This window comes from Apteryx mantelli, chromosome 10 (genome assembly GCF_036417845.1).
Source record: "Apteryx mantelli isolate bAptMan1 chromosome 10, bAptMan1.hap1, whole genome shotgun sequence".
Lineage (NCBI taxonomy): Eukaryota > Metazoa > Chordata > Aves > Apterygiformes > Apterygidae > Apteryx > Apteryx mantelli.
Genome location: NC_089987.1, coordinates 4,432,642 through 4,452,077, shown reverse-complemented (window position 1 = coordinate 4,452,077; position 19,436 = coordinate 4,432,642). Strand labels below are relative to the sequence as shown.

Below are 19,436 nucleotides of genomic sequence, written 5' to 3'. Positions count from 1 at the left end.
CAGATACCTGCTGCTATTGACACTTAGGCGTGACTCAAAGTGACTTATCACAGCTTTCAGATGTAAGGAAGAAGTGGAAGTTTTTTGCGTATTTGTCCACAGGGTACTGACCTGTGCAGCGCTCCTGTGCAGGCCCATCCTACAGGAGTCATGCAGTAAATCCAGTGCATCCCGCAAGCCTCCACCCTGCTCTGCCTGGGCTAAGGAGTGGAGCTGCACGCCCAGGGCAAACCGAAGGCAAGCAGGACTTAGTGCTCAGGCGTAGCATAACTACGCGGGTCCGTTTCATCCTTCATTGCAGGTGGGATCTGCACAGGCTGGTGGAGGCGAAATCCTTCACAGAGGGTGATAAAATACCCACCCTCACCTTTGCCTCAGGAGCAGCATGTGACTGGAGGCTGAGAGAGTATAAACATGTATACATTATATACATATACATATATATATATGTATGAGTGTGTATATATATATATATATGCACACACACATATATGTGCATATAACAGTTGCCCTGCTCTCTTCTCTTTCCTTTGGCACCTGCTTTTGGCCCCTGCCCCAGGCAGGGTGCTGGATGCTTTCAGTCTGATTTCATGAGGTCATTCTTGTTCTTGAGGCACTTGGGTGCCTGCATATTCACGTAGGTGTCCAACACCCTACGTCCAGTCTCCCCGTCCGTCCCATTGTCAGGCACAGGCTGACTCATGTCCCCTTCCTCACTTTCCATTTGGTCATGTCATTTCCAAAGCACCTTCCTTCCCTGTTCCCCACCCATGCTTATGGATTTCATTTTCCCTAATGGCCACATCTTCCCCTTCTTTGAAATCACTTGCAGAAAGTTAATGTCAGCTTGGTTTAATTGAAGGCTCTGCATGTTTATCATGTTTTAAAATCATTTCCTTTGATTAGTCTTCATATGAAGTTATCACTTTGTGACATGATCCAAACATGATCCAAAACCGCAGCTCAAGGCACAGTGGGAAGCACACAAAGGGAGCACCAAGTTGCTCGGGGAGTTTTTGGCAAGCTGTTTGCTAGGAGCTGCCGAGCCCACCCCTCCAAGACCTTTATTTCCCCCTGCGGCAGCTGTCATCTGATCCCATGCCTTGGCTTTGAATGGGGCTCTCTGAGGATGCCAGATGTTGGGAACAAAGGTCTAAAAATAATCTTTCCAAATAATCTTTCCATCTATCATTCAAGGAGAGCATGTGCTTTGTGTGAACATGTGAGCTGAGAACCTGATCTAACTTGGAGTAAGGAAGTTCAACAGCAGCTTCTGGCTTCTGCTTGTGGGCTCCTTTTTTTTTTTTTTTCTTCCCCTTTTCCCTTCCCAGAAGCTGTGCAGCAAAAAGCGGCTCTCTCCAGCGATCAGCCCTCGCTCTCCCTCCCTCTCCGTCTCTCTCCCTCCCTGCCAAGACTCTGAATCGTCTGGATCCTGGAAAGCTGGGCTCCGTGTTTGATCTCTCATTGGGAAAATGGATTCCCGGGCGCTGTCAGAGATGCATTTCTGTAAAAAAATCGTCGCTGCAGCCTTGTGTGTCTTAGTTTTACTCCCAGATTCGGGCTGTGCAAGGAATCTCTGGAAACGTGCTCTACATCTGAAAATGACGGAAAAATATGATGTGAGTAGCCAACAGCGGGGCTGTTTGGGGGAACTGGGGGTGTTTGCTGTGAAATGGGGGGGATTCTTTACATCCAGTGTATCATTTTAGAGTAAGAAGAGTTTGAATCTGCAGGCTGTCTCTTTGTGACAGGCTTGCATTAAGTTTCCCAAGCTGTACTAAACTTTTGCCACCTAGCTGCTGCAACGGGAAACTTGTAGATAAAGGCAGGCTTCAGCCAGCGAGAAATACACTGGTGCTGCGATAATCCCTGCTTCTCCTAGAAAATCCATAGAGCGACAAGGGAAGCCTGAATGGAGAGAGGGGGAATGTGACTGTAAGCATCAAAACTACATGTGTGAGAACAGGTTTACTGAAAAGAAGGTGCTGTGCTTCATTACTTAGGGCAGGGAGCAGGGTTGCCTGCCCAGTTCCTCCACTGGCTTTTGGGGTAACTTTGGGCAAGTGCCTCCAGCTCCCAGTGATATTGTGTACTATAGGGATAGCATATAGTGGCGTTCCCCGGGGTTGTGTAAATCGCTGGAGCGCCGAAATCTCCGGAGGCACAGCGTAACATGCCTATCATGCTAGGAGCTGCTGGGAGAAACCCCTGCTCGTGGCTCTGCCTTTCCTCGCTCAGTCCCCGGCGGCAGCAGCTCCCCGTGCCGCCCGGCCCAGGCAGGTGCCCGGCAGCGCTGCCTGCCCGCGCTCCCTTTCCGCAGACCTGCACTGTCATCTGGCACCAACCGTATTCACCTCCTCGGGCCATCACGGCTGAGAACAGCCCGGCAAAGGGCAGGAGGCTTTGTGCAAAAAAACCCCACAGCAACTGAGCTGCAGAGGCTCCAGTTATCCCTAGGTAGCCAGGAGGCAGCGGAGCGCTTGCCGTGCCTGACCTAGTGTGTTAGAGGGGAAAACCAGCCATGTGGTACGCTCCCGGGTGGTCCCGAACGCTGCCACCCGAGTTCCCAACTCTGCTGCGAGTGGAGAAAGGGATGGAGCTGGATCTCCTTCTGGTGTGGGCCAAAAGAGCCTGTCAGCGATCACCATGGAGAAAAGGAAAAAAAAAAAGGAAAATAATTTACTAGCTTGACATTCAGGACCTGCTGTTTAAAAAGGAAAAAATAATCTTTGAATTAATCCACTCAAGTCCCCTTAGAAGCCAGCACTGACCCAAGGCTTTTGCCCCCGGAACGGCTCAGGCAGAACCGCAGTCGCTGTGCTTTCCCGTGCTCGGGTGGGATCGCACCTCCAGCCGTCGCGTGTCCATAAACAGCTTCACAGCGGGGATTTCTCCACCTGTTTTCTGCAGCCACCTACAAAGGCTTTTAGTTTAAAATGGATGCTTTTTGGCCCATGACATCCAGAGTGATCTGTTTGGGAACAGACACATTTGGTTTGTGTAACTCCTGACTCAGAAGTGTGGCACATGTGTTTTGCCTGTGCTGAATGAGATGAAATATGGTGGTTTTGTCTCCTTGAAGTTTTGCAGCAAAGTTGTACTAACATTTTAAAGGTACACAGTTATTTTCCAACAAGAAATTTGCTTCATTTTAGTCCCCTTTTGGACAGAGTATCTTCTGGTTTCTATTTTAACTGGGAAATGATGAAGTGCTAAATCACTGATTGGAAAATGTGTTTATTAGTATGCTCTTATATCATTTTTCGATGCAAAGCTCAAATTCAGTAGGAGCTATAAATTAAATGACCCAGAGAGGTAAGACAGGAGAAGAACAGGTATTTACATGTTGATCTTCAGATAATGTGTTCTATAAAGGCACAGAGCCCGCTCCCCTAAGGATATATCCTCTTCTTTCAATGTGCAGCTCTTCAAAGGAATGTTTTCTCTGGCAGCTGTGAATCCAGGTGCTCCTGATCTGGCAAACTCAACTAGAATTGCTCATATTGACAGGAACATTTTGTTTAGGGAAAACAGAAAATGTCTTTCTTTTTCCTTCTCCTTGAAAGCAGTCCTCTCTCCCTCCCCTTATCCGCAGATCGGCTGTTTTGGCAGGCCCTCTTGTTTCTCAGAGAGATGCTTTCTTTTGCATGTTCCCTACATTTCCCTCTATGTTCCCTACAGTTAGAAAATCAGAGGCGAACAGCTGATTTGTGGATCACTTGGATAGAGAGAGAACAGACGGAGGTACTCGCAGTACAGCGTGGTGTTACGGGAGATGGGCCACGGACATCCCTGTGGGACCCCCACTATGACGTGGGCAAGGTCTCTGATGAACGCGCTCTATGAGGAGGCGAGGGGAAGGACGTGAACTGAGAACAGGAGATGGGAATCCGCAGTAGGAGGAACCCGTCCACCAAACTGACGGCAGCAGAATGACGAGGAGGAATTACGACAAGGAACTGGCTTGAGATCTGATCAGGAATGGTTCATTACTGACTTTGATGAAGGCTGTTGGTTGGAGAGAAGGGGTCAAGTGGGAACAGAGAAGGGGAGGAGGGAATCGAATAAGTAGAAAAAACTTGCAGTCACGGTAGGATGGAGGAACTGGGGTTCCAGCTGTTAGCAAATACATATATTTTACGGTTAGAGGGACACTCATCAAGTTCAGTGACTTGCAGCTGGTGCTCTGCAGCCCCCTGCACAGTCTGTGGACCATTTCCAAAGGGCAGAGGGAGGAAGCTAACTGATAAAAGCAAGCGTGCTGTCAGTGGGCTTGCATTCGTTATAAAGAAACTCACATTTCTATTGAGAAAACCTGGGGAGGGGTCTTGAATTTATCCCATCAAGTCTTTTAGAAACTACATCGAGTCTTTTAGGAAAAAATCCAGCATTCTTTTAAAGATTTCTAGAAGTGAAGAGTTCCTCAGGGCTGCTGTAATGATCTTCCAACAACTTATTTACTCTCCAGATAGCTGTCATACATCAACATTTAGATACACTCTTTGTCTACCAGATCAGGACACCTCCTGCGATGAGATTTCTGTTCGGCATGTGCCCAAGTAACCTATGAGCAGAGTAGCTCTCAGCCTCCCCTTTGAAACCCATGTGCATACATGGCCTTTCATGACATGAGTCTTTCGCTATATTCCCTGTTTTCTGGTCCTCTAATCACTGTCAAGCAGCTTTGAGCCCACCCCAATGTTGCAACAGCCTTCCAGTACTGCAGACACCAGAAGTATTAATCCAGAATAAATAGTGGGAGAATATTATTCCTATTGTTTTGGTATTTTCTTTCAGATTATTCAGTCCTCTTCCAATCTGAAATTCGCAAAGTCCGTCATTAAGGATCTTCTGTATTCTGCCAGGTCTTTGATAGGGCCCTAACTTCCTCCTCGCTGCTTATCGTTCAGAGAAAAGGTGGTTTATGGCCATTGACTGGAAACACCTGCCAAGGGCAGAACTGGGGACCGGAGCCTGGGAATAAACCTCACGCGTAAGCTCACAGCGTGGCCATGCAGGATGCTGATTAGCAGAAAACTGTGCTTTGACACAAACCCAGGGTCCAGTTTCAACAGTAAATAATATAACAGAGATCTGGGATTTTTCTGAGGCAGATGGCATCCCCTGTTTTCTATTGGATATATAGGTTGAGAGTAAGTGATTGTATTCATATTTGTCCTAGTCATCTTTGGTGGCTTCCAGGGTTCCTCAGCTGAACCCCGAACTTTTCCCTTTTTTACTTTGTTTCTGGATATCTTTAATACAGATATTGTCATTAAAATGACTTAATAAGTCTCCACAGCAATTTGTCTCCTGAATTAAAAAATGTTCTCAAAAGCAGAAAATTTTGACATTTGCCAGAATCTGTAGAACTGAGAAATCCAAGCTGTGCTCAAAGCTGAATTACAAATCTTAGGAGAACATTTAAAAAGACCGTGTAACCCATACCTGGAGACAACCTTGAACAGGCTGTTCTGTGAATGAGGGAATCCCGTTTCCCACTAGGATTTTAGCATACATAAACCTATGGCAACAGTTTTATTAGATCAAATTTGCAAAAATATTTTCTTGGCCACAAGGTTTTGAAAGAAGGGATTCAGAGCAATAAGTGATCAGAGAGAACGGGCAGGGAGGTCATTAGGTACAAAGTTATTTGGCTGAAAATTTTACATTGTTCCCAAACAGAAATCTCATTCATCGAGCCAACTATTCATTGTAATTTGGCCTTCTTGGTGTGTGAATCATTTGTGAAACAACTGCATTAACTATTTTTTGATGTATCCGTTATTTGCCAATATTATATTGGTCCCTACGTTTCAATCTGTAGCTGACATTTCAAATAATAGAGCAGGAAACTGTTACCTTCCAGTGTGGACACCCACATGAACAAGGAGACCTATTGAAATGTTTGGAAATATTTGCTGTTAAATGCTATCTTATATCCCCAAATTATACTTGGTCCAAGCATTTTCTGGATTTAAAAACCAACAACAACAAATAAGTTGTATTTTAAATGTCTTCAGTTTAAAAACATGTTGGTTCAAAGCTGGAGTGTTTTCAGCTTTTTGAAGAACAGGGATAACGTGTTAATAGCTTGTTTTACACTTTAAAATTCAAAACATCATCAAAATTTTGAAACAATTTTTTCATCACCTGTCCAGTGCTTCAAACAGCCCATCAGTTCTTTGCAAAACAGCCTCACTGAAGGGTTTTTGAGCAGTTTCTTGTTCAGTGCATGGAAACAGCTGAGGAAAAAGCAGAAGGAAAAGAGTTTTACCCATATTAGGACCTGGCTGATACTGGGAACAGGGTGTGAGGTTGTTATTTGTAGAAATATTAGGAATCAGGGTTTTTTTTTTTCTCTCTCTCTCTCTCACACACACACATTATTTACCAGCTGTAACATAACCAGGATTGCATTTTCCTTAACATACACCTGGTTCCATAAATTAAAACTTTCGATCATTCTGAGTTTGCTCTGTGTCTCCTACATGATCATGGGCTGCAGCTCCAGCGAAACCGGGTGTCTGAGAAACTTTGCTGTTCTCTGTTTCCCCCTAGCTATCGCACGAAGAAGCGGGATTAGCTTCGATGAAGGAACAGCCACGTTATCAGTGTGATCACACGCTGGGTACAATACACGGCAGAACGTGGAAGCAACGCTTCTCACATCAGTAGCACAAACGTACATCACTATTTCTTTTTGTGTCCCTCGGAATTGCCTTCATTTTCTGCATTACGAACTATTCCGAGTGAATGGGGAATTGGGCTGTTTTTCACGGTTTGCGATAACTGGTTGCTGCTCAGTCGTACAGAGGAGCACAGGCCGCCGGCCACGGCTGGTCCCCAGGGCGGTGGACCCCAGGGGACGCAGGCAGTCCCCGGCACCGTGTGTCCGTAGGTGCAGGGGGGGATCCGGTCGGGGAGGGGAAGGCTGCAGCAACCTCCCCAAAATCAGGGACTGCTGCTGCCCTGTGGCGGGAACACCCCAGTGAAGGGCTCATGATGAAAAGAAGAAAGGAAAGGGAAAGGGAAAGAGAAAGGGAAGAGGAAAGCTGTGTTTTGTGCCCAAAACACATGTATTTCAGAAGCGGATGACTGCATAATTTGGAGAAGAAAAGGAGGAAAAACTGCAAAAAGAGAGTGACAGAGAAAGGAAGGCAAAGTTTTGGCAAGCAATCTTGTTCCAGATCTAAGTGACAGTCAATATTTATTCCTTCTAGCTGCAAACCCTGCTGGGTGTACTCAGACTACTAAGGGAGTGTTCAGCCAGTGGATTTTGGATGTCGGTAAAATACATCCTTGGGCCTCTCCTAGGACATTTACTTGGGCAGCGCCTGTGGCAACATGCTGTTTCGCAAAGGCAGCCGTGCTCCACAGGAGCTGTTCAAGTGCATCAACAGCGAGGATGCAGCAGCACCTAGATGAAGAAGGATATTAGTCTCACCCCCAAATTTCTCCACAGCCTGACAGTGAAATTTCCTAGACACCCCCTCGAGGACAGTTGCACCACGTTATTTCTTGCAATAACAACCCCAGTTGTTTGTCACTGATTTTGAAACGCAGCAGAGATGGGTCCAAGTATATACAGGGACTCGAACCAAACGGCCTGCTAGAGAGCGCATGGCAGCTCTCGCTTTATACCTTCGGCTAGATGCTGATCTCTGCTAAAAGCACAAATTCAAAATCCCTCTTTTGCTTTGACTAGAGCTTATTAATGTGGGTTAATAAATCTGCGCACTGAATTTTGCCCTTTCTGAGTACTTTGTACTGCTCTGGGGGATGGAGCTCAAGCCTGGAGATGAATCGTTTAGCTACAGGTGAGAAAGCAATGGGCTTGGCTGGTTCACCAGCTTCCCTCTGACAGAGGGAGTTGGCTTCTTGCTAAAATGCCATCAGTATGAATCATATTATCTAAATGCCGCCTCTTATAAATGTTTCTGGTAAAATCCTGGGCCTGTTAATCCACTTTAAAACTCCCATGTCATTTTGGCGTGCAATAAACAGCTGGGCTCTTTCTGCTGCAGTTGGTCACGGTCTCATTTTCCTTATGATTAAACTGCTGTCACCCACACAAAGCTCACCCAGATCATATCGTGTTTTAGAAAAGGTCTTTAATTTAACAGCCCAGGACCTCACATTGGAAAGCCTGAAAGTGTTTGCACCTCTTCCCTCTATGTGCTGGTCGAGGAGAAGGTGACAAAGGGAGAAAGAGCCTGTTCAGGAGATGGGTAGTCACTGCCCAGGACATTAGGTCCAGGGCTCTTTGGGGACATAACCTTAAAAAGTACAATGGTAATTTTTTTGACTGTTTTACCATGGAAATGTTTTAAGGTGCTCGTCATGATGATGCTTGGGGTCTTTCTCTCTATTTCCAAGACCAGTGCAAAAGTCATCTTAGGGATTTCCACCTCCTCATTGCCATTACAATAATGTTAATTACAAAATTAGGCCCACAGTTCGTTTTATGTTGCCAAAGTACTGTGCTAGGTACGAGGTCATATAACTCTCCCTTCAGTGTATCGAAGGCAGGGCCGGGGGAAGTGAGCAGTGAATTCTCCTGCCTAGTGAGTACTTGAAGGCTGCTGGGAATTCCCTCTTCTATTTAACTGACGGGGTGTTTGGTATTCGCCTCATGCCAAACCTTGTTTCCTTTTCTTTTCTTTGCAAGGATTATGAGTACCCTCTTCATTCTCACAGTGCCCACTACCAGAAGAACGACCGCTGCCCTCCACCGCCGCAGACCTTGCCCGACCGAGCCTGCGAGGTGCCCAGCTGCCGATCGGATTCGGAGTGCGAAAGGCACAAGCGTTGCTGTTACAACGGCTGCATCTATGCCTGCCTGGAGTCCGTACAGCCACCGCCAGGTAGGGTGGACCCAGCGATCCAGCTGCAATAGAGAGAAATGTCAGGAGACATGTAGAAATCATGGTAGTCGGTGCCCATGTGCCTCTGGTCTCAGGTAGGACATGTTTCAGTGTGAGTCGAGGATGAAAGTTCAGTTGCGAAGCTCTGATTTCCTGGAGCTGAAGGTGTGATGAGTCTTGAATCAAGAGAGGGGAACTCTTCTAAGGTCAGTGGGTGTTGCAAAATTTCCACCAGTACAAATGGCAGAAATCTTTTGATGCCAGTTCTTTTCCTGGGAGTATATATTCAGGAAAAGAAATAACTCCAATCTGAGGAAGTGCTCATTGAAGCCAGGCGGCTACAACCATCTCATCTCATCCATGCCATGTGAAAAGAGGATGAGAAATAACAGTTGCTTTTGCCTTTATGACACCAGGATCCTGGGGCCCTGGGTAACATCCACAGTTATTTCACCGCTGGGACAATGGGAACACGAATATAAATATCTTGCTACAAAACTGCCAGCCAAATCCATCCTTCAGGAGCCTGGCAGCCTCATCACTGGCTGTTGGAGAAAAATCAGTGACATAGTTTTAATAACTATGTGCTCTGGGGCTCTTTCTCCTTGACTGTGTGGTTTGCTTGTTTCTGTCTTTTACAGTTTTAGACTGGCTGGTTCAGCCCAAACCCCGCTGGCTGGGAGGAAACGGGTGGCTTTTGGATGGCCCTGAGGAGGTCTTACAAGGTACAGTACATTTGACTAAACGTCTTCTCTGCAGTATGAGTAATTGAACACTGTTACACAAAAGGCACTGGTTTGGAAAGTAATATATTCATCACATACAGGCTTGACAGGGATGTTTGGGGCTGCTGGTATTTGTCTGGAGTTTCCATGGGATTAACCCTGTGTTGTGCAAGAGGGCTGGTTTCTTGGGCTGTAAATCAGTTGCTTTTTATGGATATGGCTGGAAATCCTGATCTAGGTAGCCTGATCAAATCTGCCAGACCAGCACAAAATGCCCACACAGGGGAAAGCCTGGAGACAGCAGAGCGCTAGGAATACTCTGCAGAACTGAATTTTTGTCTGTTTTTGAAATAAATAGAAATACATCTTTTTTAGAAAAAAAGCTTTGTCAACATACATAGATTTTCTGCCAGCTCCCTGATAGACTGTGGGCAGATGTGCATCTGGAGGTGTCCTGATCTGGAGCAGCCCCACCGAACAGACTGCCTCAGGGTGAGGATTCCACTGTTTTCCAGTTCCTTGTGTCCAAACGCTGCTCGGAATGAGAGCCCTGGCAAGCTGCTGTGAAGATATGTCACACTGACATGGAGCTAGGAGCATCAAAGCCTGGGGACTGCTGTTCAGATTGGGCTTCTCGGATTAATTCCATAGAGGAGTATCGTTTAATTAATTTTTTCAAATTCTGCAAAATGAAAAAAGGAATGAGTGGGGAGGCGGGAAGAGGATTTTTTTTCTGCAAGACACTCCCAGTCTATATGGCTGAAGTTCTAGATTTCTTCACAGAACGGCTATTCCAGCTTTTGATCAGCTTTAGTCAGACACAGGTAGTGCCAATAAATTACCCTCTCTGGAAAACTGGTCTCAGCCAAGAGCTCCAGGCTGTCCTGAAACACCATTTCATGCATGCAGAGACAGTCAAGCAGCTGGAATGGAAAGTGAGCAAATTGCCCGTTAAAGACAGAAAGTGCAAAAGGCTGTGCAGCAACAGGTTTGTGAGCACAGCATCAGTGCAGAGGCGACATCAGAGCTTTCAAAGTGACCATCGTGTTGCATCTAAAATAGAAGGGCTTGGCTGTTTTATTTGGCTCTCTGGAAACCTCCAGAGCAGAGGCAAAATTCAACTCTTCTGCCCTTCTTTCAGATGCCTAAATAGCAGTTGGCAGTGCATGAAATTTTGATTCATGTCAGAGGAAGTTATGAGCCAGGGATGGACTGCAAATACCTAGAAGGGCAGCGCAAGTTTGACATTACCCTCAAAGGGCAGGATGCCAAGCTGAGGAACCGCAGGTGCCATTCACGGCAGGAGGAGATCAGCACCTGGGAGAGGCTTTCCCTTTGAGTATGTAATCATTTAAAAAGTGAGCTCAGAGTCACTGAGCCACTAGGAGATCAACAGGGAGATCCAGAACAAGTCGCCTCGCCGTGTGCCTCAGTTTCCCAATATACAAAAGGGGCAGAATTATACTCTCCTCTTTTGTAAAGGCTTTGAATTCCAATAATGAAAAAATCTTCTAAGAGTTATTGTATTCTTGGCCAGGATTTCTCTAACGTCCAGTCTTACACAGGTAGTACCAGACTCACTGGACCTTGGTTCTCGTCTGTTATGGAAACTCCTAGTTCTTCAAGAGAAAATTCTGCCTCCAGCTCACTGGACTTGCACTGACAGAAATAAGATAAAATAGGTCCCTTCTCATCCATTCTGGTCATGCTTATATTATTTGATCTCATTTTATCACCTTTATCACAGCTTAATGGAGCAATTAGTGAAATAAGAACCATCAGTCATGGCATCAGACTTACAGCAGGAGTCCTTGAGATTAAAATCCCAGCAAATGAAAGCGAGGAGTGTCCCTGCATAGTCTCTATATTTAACGTACACAAATACTGGCTGTGAGTCCTGCTTTATTTTCTTATTCTGCTCCACACTCACTAGATAGCAGGGGTCAAGGCGATCAATGCCTATGTTTGTGACAGGGGGTGGTGCTGCCTTACCACATCGTGAGTCACATCCAAAGTTTAAATTCACCAGTAAGTAAGTGAATGGGTGTGGAGCAAAGAACAAAAGCAGTAAACTCCGGTTTCCTGGTCATTTTTCCCTGTTTCCTCACCCAGCCCTAAATGCTAGTTACAACAGATTTACACCTGCTCTAATCTGAGGGAATAACAGCTTGGAGGCACCACCTGTCAGTGAGAACGTGGTGGGCAGAGGTCGTCTGTCTTCACTGCTCTCCAGCCCTCGCTCAGACCCCGCACAGTATCGGGGTAGACAGGTCATTTTTTTATGTAAGGTGTGAACTGGTTCAGCTGTGTTGCCAGGCTTCTTTGGATGTGTCAGCCGTACGGTAACCTTGCTTGGAAAGTAGTCTGAGATCTCTGGGAGGAGATACAGAAGGAGGTGGCCACGTTATCGTGTTGTGGCTACCCGCGGGTGATAAAGCTGAGGTGCATGACCTGCAGGCTTCTTTTCCAGCTGAGGCCTGCAGTACCACCGAGGATGGCGATGAGCCTCTGCACTGCCCCACGGGATACGAATGCCATATCATCAACCCTGGCAACACCGCCGAAGGAATCCCTAACAGGGGCCAGTGCATCAAGCTGCGTGGAAATCCAGGTCAGCTGGCTGGAAATCACCCTTCTTTTCTTGTTCTGTCATGCAAACACAGTAAGACATGGCTCGCTCACTGGCTCCAAAGCAGATCTGGTGGTACATCTGGCCTTGTGTGCTTCCCAGGTTTTCGGGGCACCCCGGTGCCTAAGGCAGAGCTCCCACAGTGCTCCAGGCAGCTTACAAACACCAGTGTCTGCACCAGCTCTTCATTGCCTCAGGGGTACATGTGCTTTGAAACCCAAATTTCTCTGCTTCCAGTACTGGCAACCGTGTGATGTAGCTGAATTACCAAAAATATAAATTGAGCTCGCAAGGCAAAAATTCATAGCTAAGCGAACACCGCATAAATGCCAGGGCAAAAAGCAGCCTTGCCAAGGATGATGAGGTGCCAGTTTGTCACTGAAGACACCTGGGGGCATCTGTTTTTGTGGTTTATAAAGGGTGTGCTTTGTGAACTGTAGTAGCCTGATCAAAAGTCCAGAGCCCCAAGACAGTGCAAGGTAATAAAGAACTCCACTGAGTAGTGGCAAGCTATATATAGGTGATGCCTGCAAATTAAATCAGACCTTTTGACAAATGCAGACGGGACGATCAGAGCAGCAGCCCTCTGCCTGCACAACCTTACGGAGCTGCGCTCTCGGAGGAGATGTTGAACAACTGCTGATGTGGAAGAGGCTAGACCATAGGGAGGGCTCAGTGGTCCCGGGCCTGGGTCCCCCTGCCACCGCTATCCTCAGTGGGTGAATGCTGGCTGTGAATCATCCCAGCCCGCAGAAATCGGGCTCGCCTGGCTGAAGTCTCTAATGCCCTTGGCAGTGGCTGAGCTATGTGAAATACTCATGGAAGGGGACGCCCTGTATGTTTGTCCCCTCTGCGACAGTGCAGGTAGAGCGGGTAGTAACCTGCATGTCCCTTTATTAAACTGCACAATAAATAGAAATATTTAGAGTATTACTACACACTTCATTAAGCAGTGCAAGTCTCAAATTCCACTTCTGTCTTCAGAACTTGCTTATTGCATCCAAAATATTATTGCCTTTTTTCTATAGACACATTTGCCAAATAAAGGAGCTCCTGTTGGCCAAACTGTTTTCCAGAATAGTTCATAACCTGTCTTGATATGTGTAACTTCATTGACAAGTAGGATATGTATGTCTAGACTAGGCTACAAGTCATTTTAATGTAGAGACATGAGAGGTCATTTTGCCATTTAGACACTGTAAAAGCCAAGGAAGGCATCAAACCAGATCTCTGAACTGTTTCTTTAAGAAATTTTCTATTTTTAGCTTTTGGGCCTTTTATTTTCTTCTTTTGTATCTTTTCCTTTAAATAAATCCCAAATAAGTAATGTAATGTATATCTGTATAGGTATTTCTAGAGCTGAAGGTATTTCTGAGAGCTTAAATAGCAGTATAAATGGTGAACAGAAGAGACCTAACTGGAACTTGAACTTTGCAGAACACTAATAGATGGTCTGATGTTGTGCATAAATTTTCTTTAATTTGAGAAAATTCGTGATTCCTTAGCTGATAACTCCCCAAAAAGACATAAGCTTCTAGTGATCAGCAGTTTACCACTTTCAGGGAAAGTGAACTGTGACTGCATAGTTCAATAATCTAAACAGTTTTACAAGAAGTTTTTAGCAGCCTATCTCTCAATCTCTACGTCAGCTGCAGAGATCCTCTGTTTTCATACCTGAGGTTATTATTCCCACATCTATAATTTAGCTGTCTGTACACAAAGCTTAACACACAGAATGAAGGCTGACTGGATATGTTCTCATTACATACGTTCTTTTTCAGATGGACGTAACCTAAGGCATAAGTATTACAAGGAATATTTTGGTAAGCTTTTGGCATGAAGTGTTTACTATTGCTAAGCTTTACAGTCATTGCATTGCTTAAAGGGAATTTGCTGCCTATGAAATGAAGGTCTGTGCATAGCAAAAGAGATTTTTTAGTCTCAGCTTTCCACGCCTTTGTCAAAAGATCTTACTGTAAAGGTGCAGTGCCCTGACTGGACTCTTGGTGACAGATGTCACCAGCTATGACACACTCTGTTAAATGATACAGCCTTCTCCCGGGGTTCCTACCAGGGGGTGAGAAATACCCAATCCAATACCCTTTGGTTATTTTTAAGTATATCTTTGGAGCTTTGGTCATGGCCTACGACTCCTTGCAGATGAACACAGAACTCGGTCAAAACAGAGTCTCTTACCAAGAGCTTGCTACGAGTATTGGGATGTAGGATAAAAGAAGCCCAGAGCCCACTGAGTCAGTCCCTTGTTGTTATCTCAACCTCACCAGGCGTCAGGTCCCTCCCACAGACTGATGGATCTCAAAGACAGCTAGCTTTTCTGCCCCCCAGCCTCTAGTAGGACCATCTTCCAGAAACTCTCTGCTCTTGTGGCTGGAAAGCTCCTGATTTCCAATCTAAATGTATTCATGGCCAATCTATGAATTCAAAGTACAGACGAGAGGAAACACGTGGATACAGACAATGGGGGGGCAAAAGAGACTGTCTTGCTCCTCTAGAAATGGATCAGTCTCGGCACACCAGCAGCCTCTCATTTTTTATTGAAGGCACCATATCAAAAGAGGTTGAAGGAGAGACGAGAGGAGGAATAGGAAATGACTGTGTAAATATTCATACAGGAGGAAGCTGCTGGTGTAAAGGGAGAGCATGAGAGAAACTACAAAGTACTTTCTGGAGAAAGCAGATAACACAGTGATTCAGTGGGTCTAATCAGAGTTGCCTCAAGGTCTTGGGCGGGTGGAAGTGTCAGTGCCTTGTTTTTTCCTTCCGCTCCACAGCTTTCATTTTGCTTTGTCCCTCTTCTTCACCTGTAGTTGCCCTGTGCTAACTCTGGATCTGGAGGGGAATAGTCAGATCGGATTGGAAGTGTTATTCCAATCTAACTAGACAACATCTTTGATGTGACCAGAGTTACAAACAGCCAAATTTGGCCGGCTTATTTTAAGAAACTATAAAAGGATTTTCATTCCTCAGTGCAGCCTGCTAGCACACCTCTACCAGAGAACTGCTACGTATTGAGACCACTAAAAATACAGTGCTTAGAAATCCTTGTGAAAATATTTGCCACAAACCTAAAGTCTAACTCTGCTGGGATTTGTTTTGCAGGCAGCAGTTCCAACAATGTGGTCGGCTATGTGAAAAACCAGCAGAAGCATTTGGGCTAATTGGAGGTGTTCCTGGGTAAGTGCCCTGAGAATAAAGGGACAGCTAGGTGAAAAAACTTGGTGCTTAGGATGCAATTATTTAAAGAAATAGTTGTCGGAGGTGAAATTACCTCTCATCGCAGAGCTAGCTTAAGGACAGCACCTTAACACTATGTAGAGGTGCATATCAGTCTCTGTGCAATGAGCTGAAACACCTGTGCAGGCAAGCAGCTGGTGCTGTAAAAGTGCCTTAGGATCCTGTGGCATTGCAGATGGGTGTCTGCAAACTGTCCAGGGAGAAGTCTGTGTCTTTCCCATCTTTTCCCCTCTCCCCTCCACTTTTTATTCTGATTTCATAAAATGCACCTGATTTCTTTGAAAAACCCTTGCCTTCTGGGGCTTTAGAGGATGGAATGATTTTAAATGCTGTAAAACATTGTGAGCCTCAGAAATTAGAAAAAAAAGTCATTTAAATGAAGATTGTCTTATCCAGACAGCATGTCAGTTGGGTTTTGGGGGTGTTTTAGTTAGTTCTCAGATGACATGTTTAGGGCCTTACTCTAATGCAGATATATCTGCATTAAGTAAAAAACTTTTGAAGTAAAAAATTAAAGTAAATTCAGTAAAAACTGATTGCAATAAGGGTCAATCTTGCAAATGCTTATGCATATGGGTGACTTCATGGGGTAACTTTACGTGTGTTGACAGCTGCACTGAACAGTGTGGCCCGCTCCTGTGCGTAACCGTAGTTGTATCTGACCAGACCAAAGCTAACTGAAAGAGCTCCATTAATTTTATCAGGCTTTGAATTAGGCAGAAGTGAAAATATTTGTTTTACCAAAGATTCTGTCCTAAGATGGTTTTCTCAACACTTTAAGCTCCATTCTAAAACAAACTTGAGCTTAACGGGCGGTCACTAAAACAAAGCAGTTAAGTATGTGCTTTTTGTGCTTGCGTCAGGCTGACTGTTAAGATTACACGGCTGCGTAAGGACAAGTTCTGTGCAAACATCCCAGGGAGGATAAATATTTTAATTCCTTTTTTGTTTTGCATCCAGCTGGACCACTCCGCTAAGCAGCTTTCAAGGAATGATTTACCCACTAGTTGTCTGTTCTGGAAGAATTCCGGTCCCAAATCTCCAAGAGCACATCTCCAGCATTACCCTGCTCCCTGCCCACCAGTGCTAAAAAGACTTCGCTATGCAAGAAAAAGCATGAGTCTGGATTTTAAGGGGGAGAAATATGATCCCCCGAAAGAAACCCCACCGCTTATGAGCCGTCCTTCTGCAGGTGACGTGTGCGTAGCGTCGCGCTGGTCTCTGCAAGCCACGGCATCCTTCTCAGGCTCTGGGAACGGAGCATGCCCTCGACACGTCTTCGGTGGCCAGCTCAGAGGTGGCCGATTCCGATTTCCCTATCACAAATGTAATTCGGTAGTATAAAAATGGAGGAAGTGGTGTTGGAATCAGACCTGAATATTATATCTAAGTTGTAGTAAATAAGCAAGACTGTAACACTGAATTGCTCCCTGGGTCGAGTCCAGTCCCTGCCCGTCTCAAACAACTGCTTCACATAATCCTGCAGGCTTCTTCTTTTTCTGTTTATGCCTGGGATTCACCAGATTTACACCCAGACTACACGCCTAAGATTAAAATCTTAAAAATTGAGAAACTCTGAGCCAGGAGCAGAACAAATTTTATCATGTGTTTATCCAGTTGCTTTACTTAAATCCCACAGTCTGGTGAGCTGTAGATCAAGAGCTAATGATGGAATAGATTTCTTCCTACAATATCTAAGCAGTCAGAGACACAGACATGCCAGCCTTTTTAAGTTGCTATTTTTAGCCCGTGCAGTTTATACTCACAAAGCGTGCATCTGTATTTTTGTACCTGCAAAACCTCAACGGGAGGACTGAAGCCTGGATATTTATTGCACATATTAGAAAAGCAAAAGCACGACAAAAATGCGTGATTGAAAAGATTGTCTGGCAGACGGGCAGCTGCTCTTTAGAAGTCCTGGCCCTTTATGCTGACTTCCACAAATCCTTAAGGATAAGTTATTTGTATTTGGGCCTTACATCTTCTTTTAGATGCTTAGCATTATAAAATGGAAAACAAATTTTCTGTGAATGTTTTCCTTTCCTATGGCTGCTCCCTAAAGGGACAGTAGCATTTTGTTTTGACGTATCTGTCAGAATCAGCAGGCAAAAGCAGTCATTTTTACTCGCTTGTTTACTACGTGTCCCCCTCTGCATTCATGGAATTAGCATTTTGATGTCCCGAGCAGTAGTGGTGTATGTAAATACCCGATTCACAAATGCAAGCGCTTGCTTTCACCCACAAACTACGGTGTTTTTTTTTCCATTCACCACGCGGTTAAAGCCAAAGCTAAGGCGCTTATAAAACACTTGATACGTTGCAAATGACCTTTGCAGCTGGAGAGATAAAAGACGCCAAACTGCTCTTTCCGTTTCCTTTCACACACAGACACATTCCTCAGCGCTTTACAGTGCAAAGGAACAAATGAAGGGCTCTGCCTTTCCCTGAATATCTCCATTCGTTAAACTCCATGCATTTCTCCGTGCTTTTTTCCAAGTTCTATAATATTAAGTGCAACACCGCATTTGCACAGGCCTATTTCTAGAATATTATCATATACAACTTAACGCAATGGTTTCTTAACTCCTGCTAAAAGGCAGGAGTCCATATTTCATAGTCCCAGTCTTAGTTTAGGCCAGGAACTTGCCTTCTTTGGACTGACACTACCTGACGTCTTAAAACGCTGCAGCTTGTAACCAAAAATACAGGCCTTGCTCCCAGATGCTGCTCAGTGAAACAGCTTGAGCGTTTTTCAGCAATATTTTTTTGCAGGAAATCAGACTGATTAAAATTAGCAAAACTTTTCAGTCTTTACTGCTGGTCACCAAAGAGTAAATGCAAAATTGTTCTGTTTTAGTATAAAACATTCAGAGTCTGAAAAAACGTGAGAATCCAGTTCAAAAACATGTTTTGAGCGCTAATGAATTTACAAGATTAAAACTTCAGATCTCAGCCTAATCTTGCAAAGCATCCAAAAATACGCTTAACTCAGTGGACACATTCTCTTCAGTGGCTGCTTTATCATAGCTACAGAAAGCACATACCTGACTGCCTTGCTGGGTGGAATGGTAAAGATATCTTCTAATTACAAAATGACTTAAAAAGAAAAAAGGAAAGTTGGGTAATTAATAACTTGTTCATGAATTTCTGTTTACTGGATGTTATCAAAGACATCATCACCCTTCCTAGTGGTGCTACAATGTTTGGGGTTTTTTTCTTTTCAAGTTCCTGTTAATTGCCAAACTGAGAAACAAAATCTACAGAAGAAACTTGTGTCAATGCTGTGTTTTCAGCATTGAAGTCCATCGCACTTCGAAAAAAAGATGCAGACCAAATGAATTCTCCTGATCTTATTTTCTCCAAAGAAAGTGGCTGAACATCAGTCTTATAAAGCACAGTAGGAAATCACTAATGTAGGGTTCTTTTTTAATGTTCCCATGTACACTTTAAAGCGTGTTTGGTGCTACAGTAAACTTTCCATGTATCACTGTGTGCTAGCAATGCTCGTGGGCTTCCGGATCCTCCAGCGCTACGGCAGCGTCCGTGGAGCTGCTCTGCCTTACGGCAGCTGAGGATCCGCTGCCCCGACCCAGGCCGTACCTGTTTGTGCACTTCGTGTTCACACATGTACAGGTTCTGCAACTTTGGTGCTCAATAAAAAGTGTCCAGTATATTTTTCAACTATGCCTGGTTTCAGCTGTGTATTCTTGGCATAAGCCTGGCTTTAAGTTATGTGAAAAAGGACAAAGGTTTTAAATTTCAGTCTTTGGAAAAGCTTGGAGGACATAGGCACAGAGAGGCACAGGTCATATTTTCCACTGGGAGGGCGATGACAGACCCCCTCCAAGACACATCTGCCGCTGCCGGTGTCCTCTCAAGATGGACCACCTCTGTGGGTCAGAAGCTCACTCAGCTCTTGGCGTCTTCTTCTCACTTGCTCTAAGGGGAGCTGATGGAGAG

At 45.0% G+C, this 19,436-nt stretch overlaps 1 protein-coding gene across 1 annotated transcript; it reads left to right on the top strand.

Moving 5' to 3' along the window:
- Positions 1–1,225: 1,225 nt before the first annotated feature.
- Positions 1,226–19,160, top strand: WFDC1 (WAP four-disulfide core domain 1). The gene is made up of 7 exons (XM_013957408.2): positions 1,226–1,619; positions 8,672–8,867; positions 9,509–9,592; positions 12,063–12,203; positions 14,003–14,044; positions 15,342–15,416; positions 16,437–19,160. Exons 1-6 carry the CDS (start codon positions 1,473–1,475, stop codon positions 15,398–15,400), a joined length of 669 nt encoding a protein of 222 aa, XP_013812862.1. The 5' UTR covers positions 1,226–1,472; the 3' UTR covers positions 15,401–15,416; positions 16,437–19,160.
- Positions 19,161–19,436: the final 276 nt, after the last annotated feature.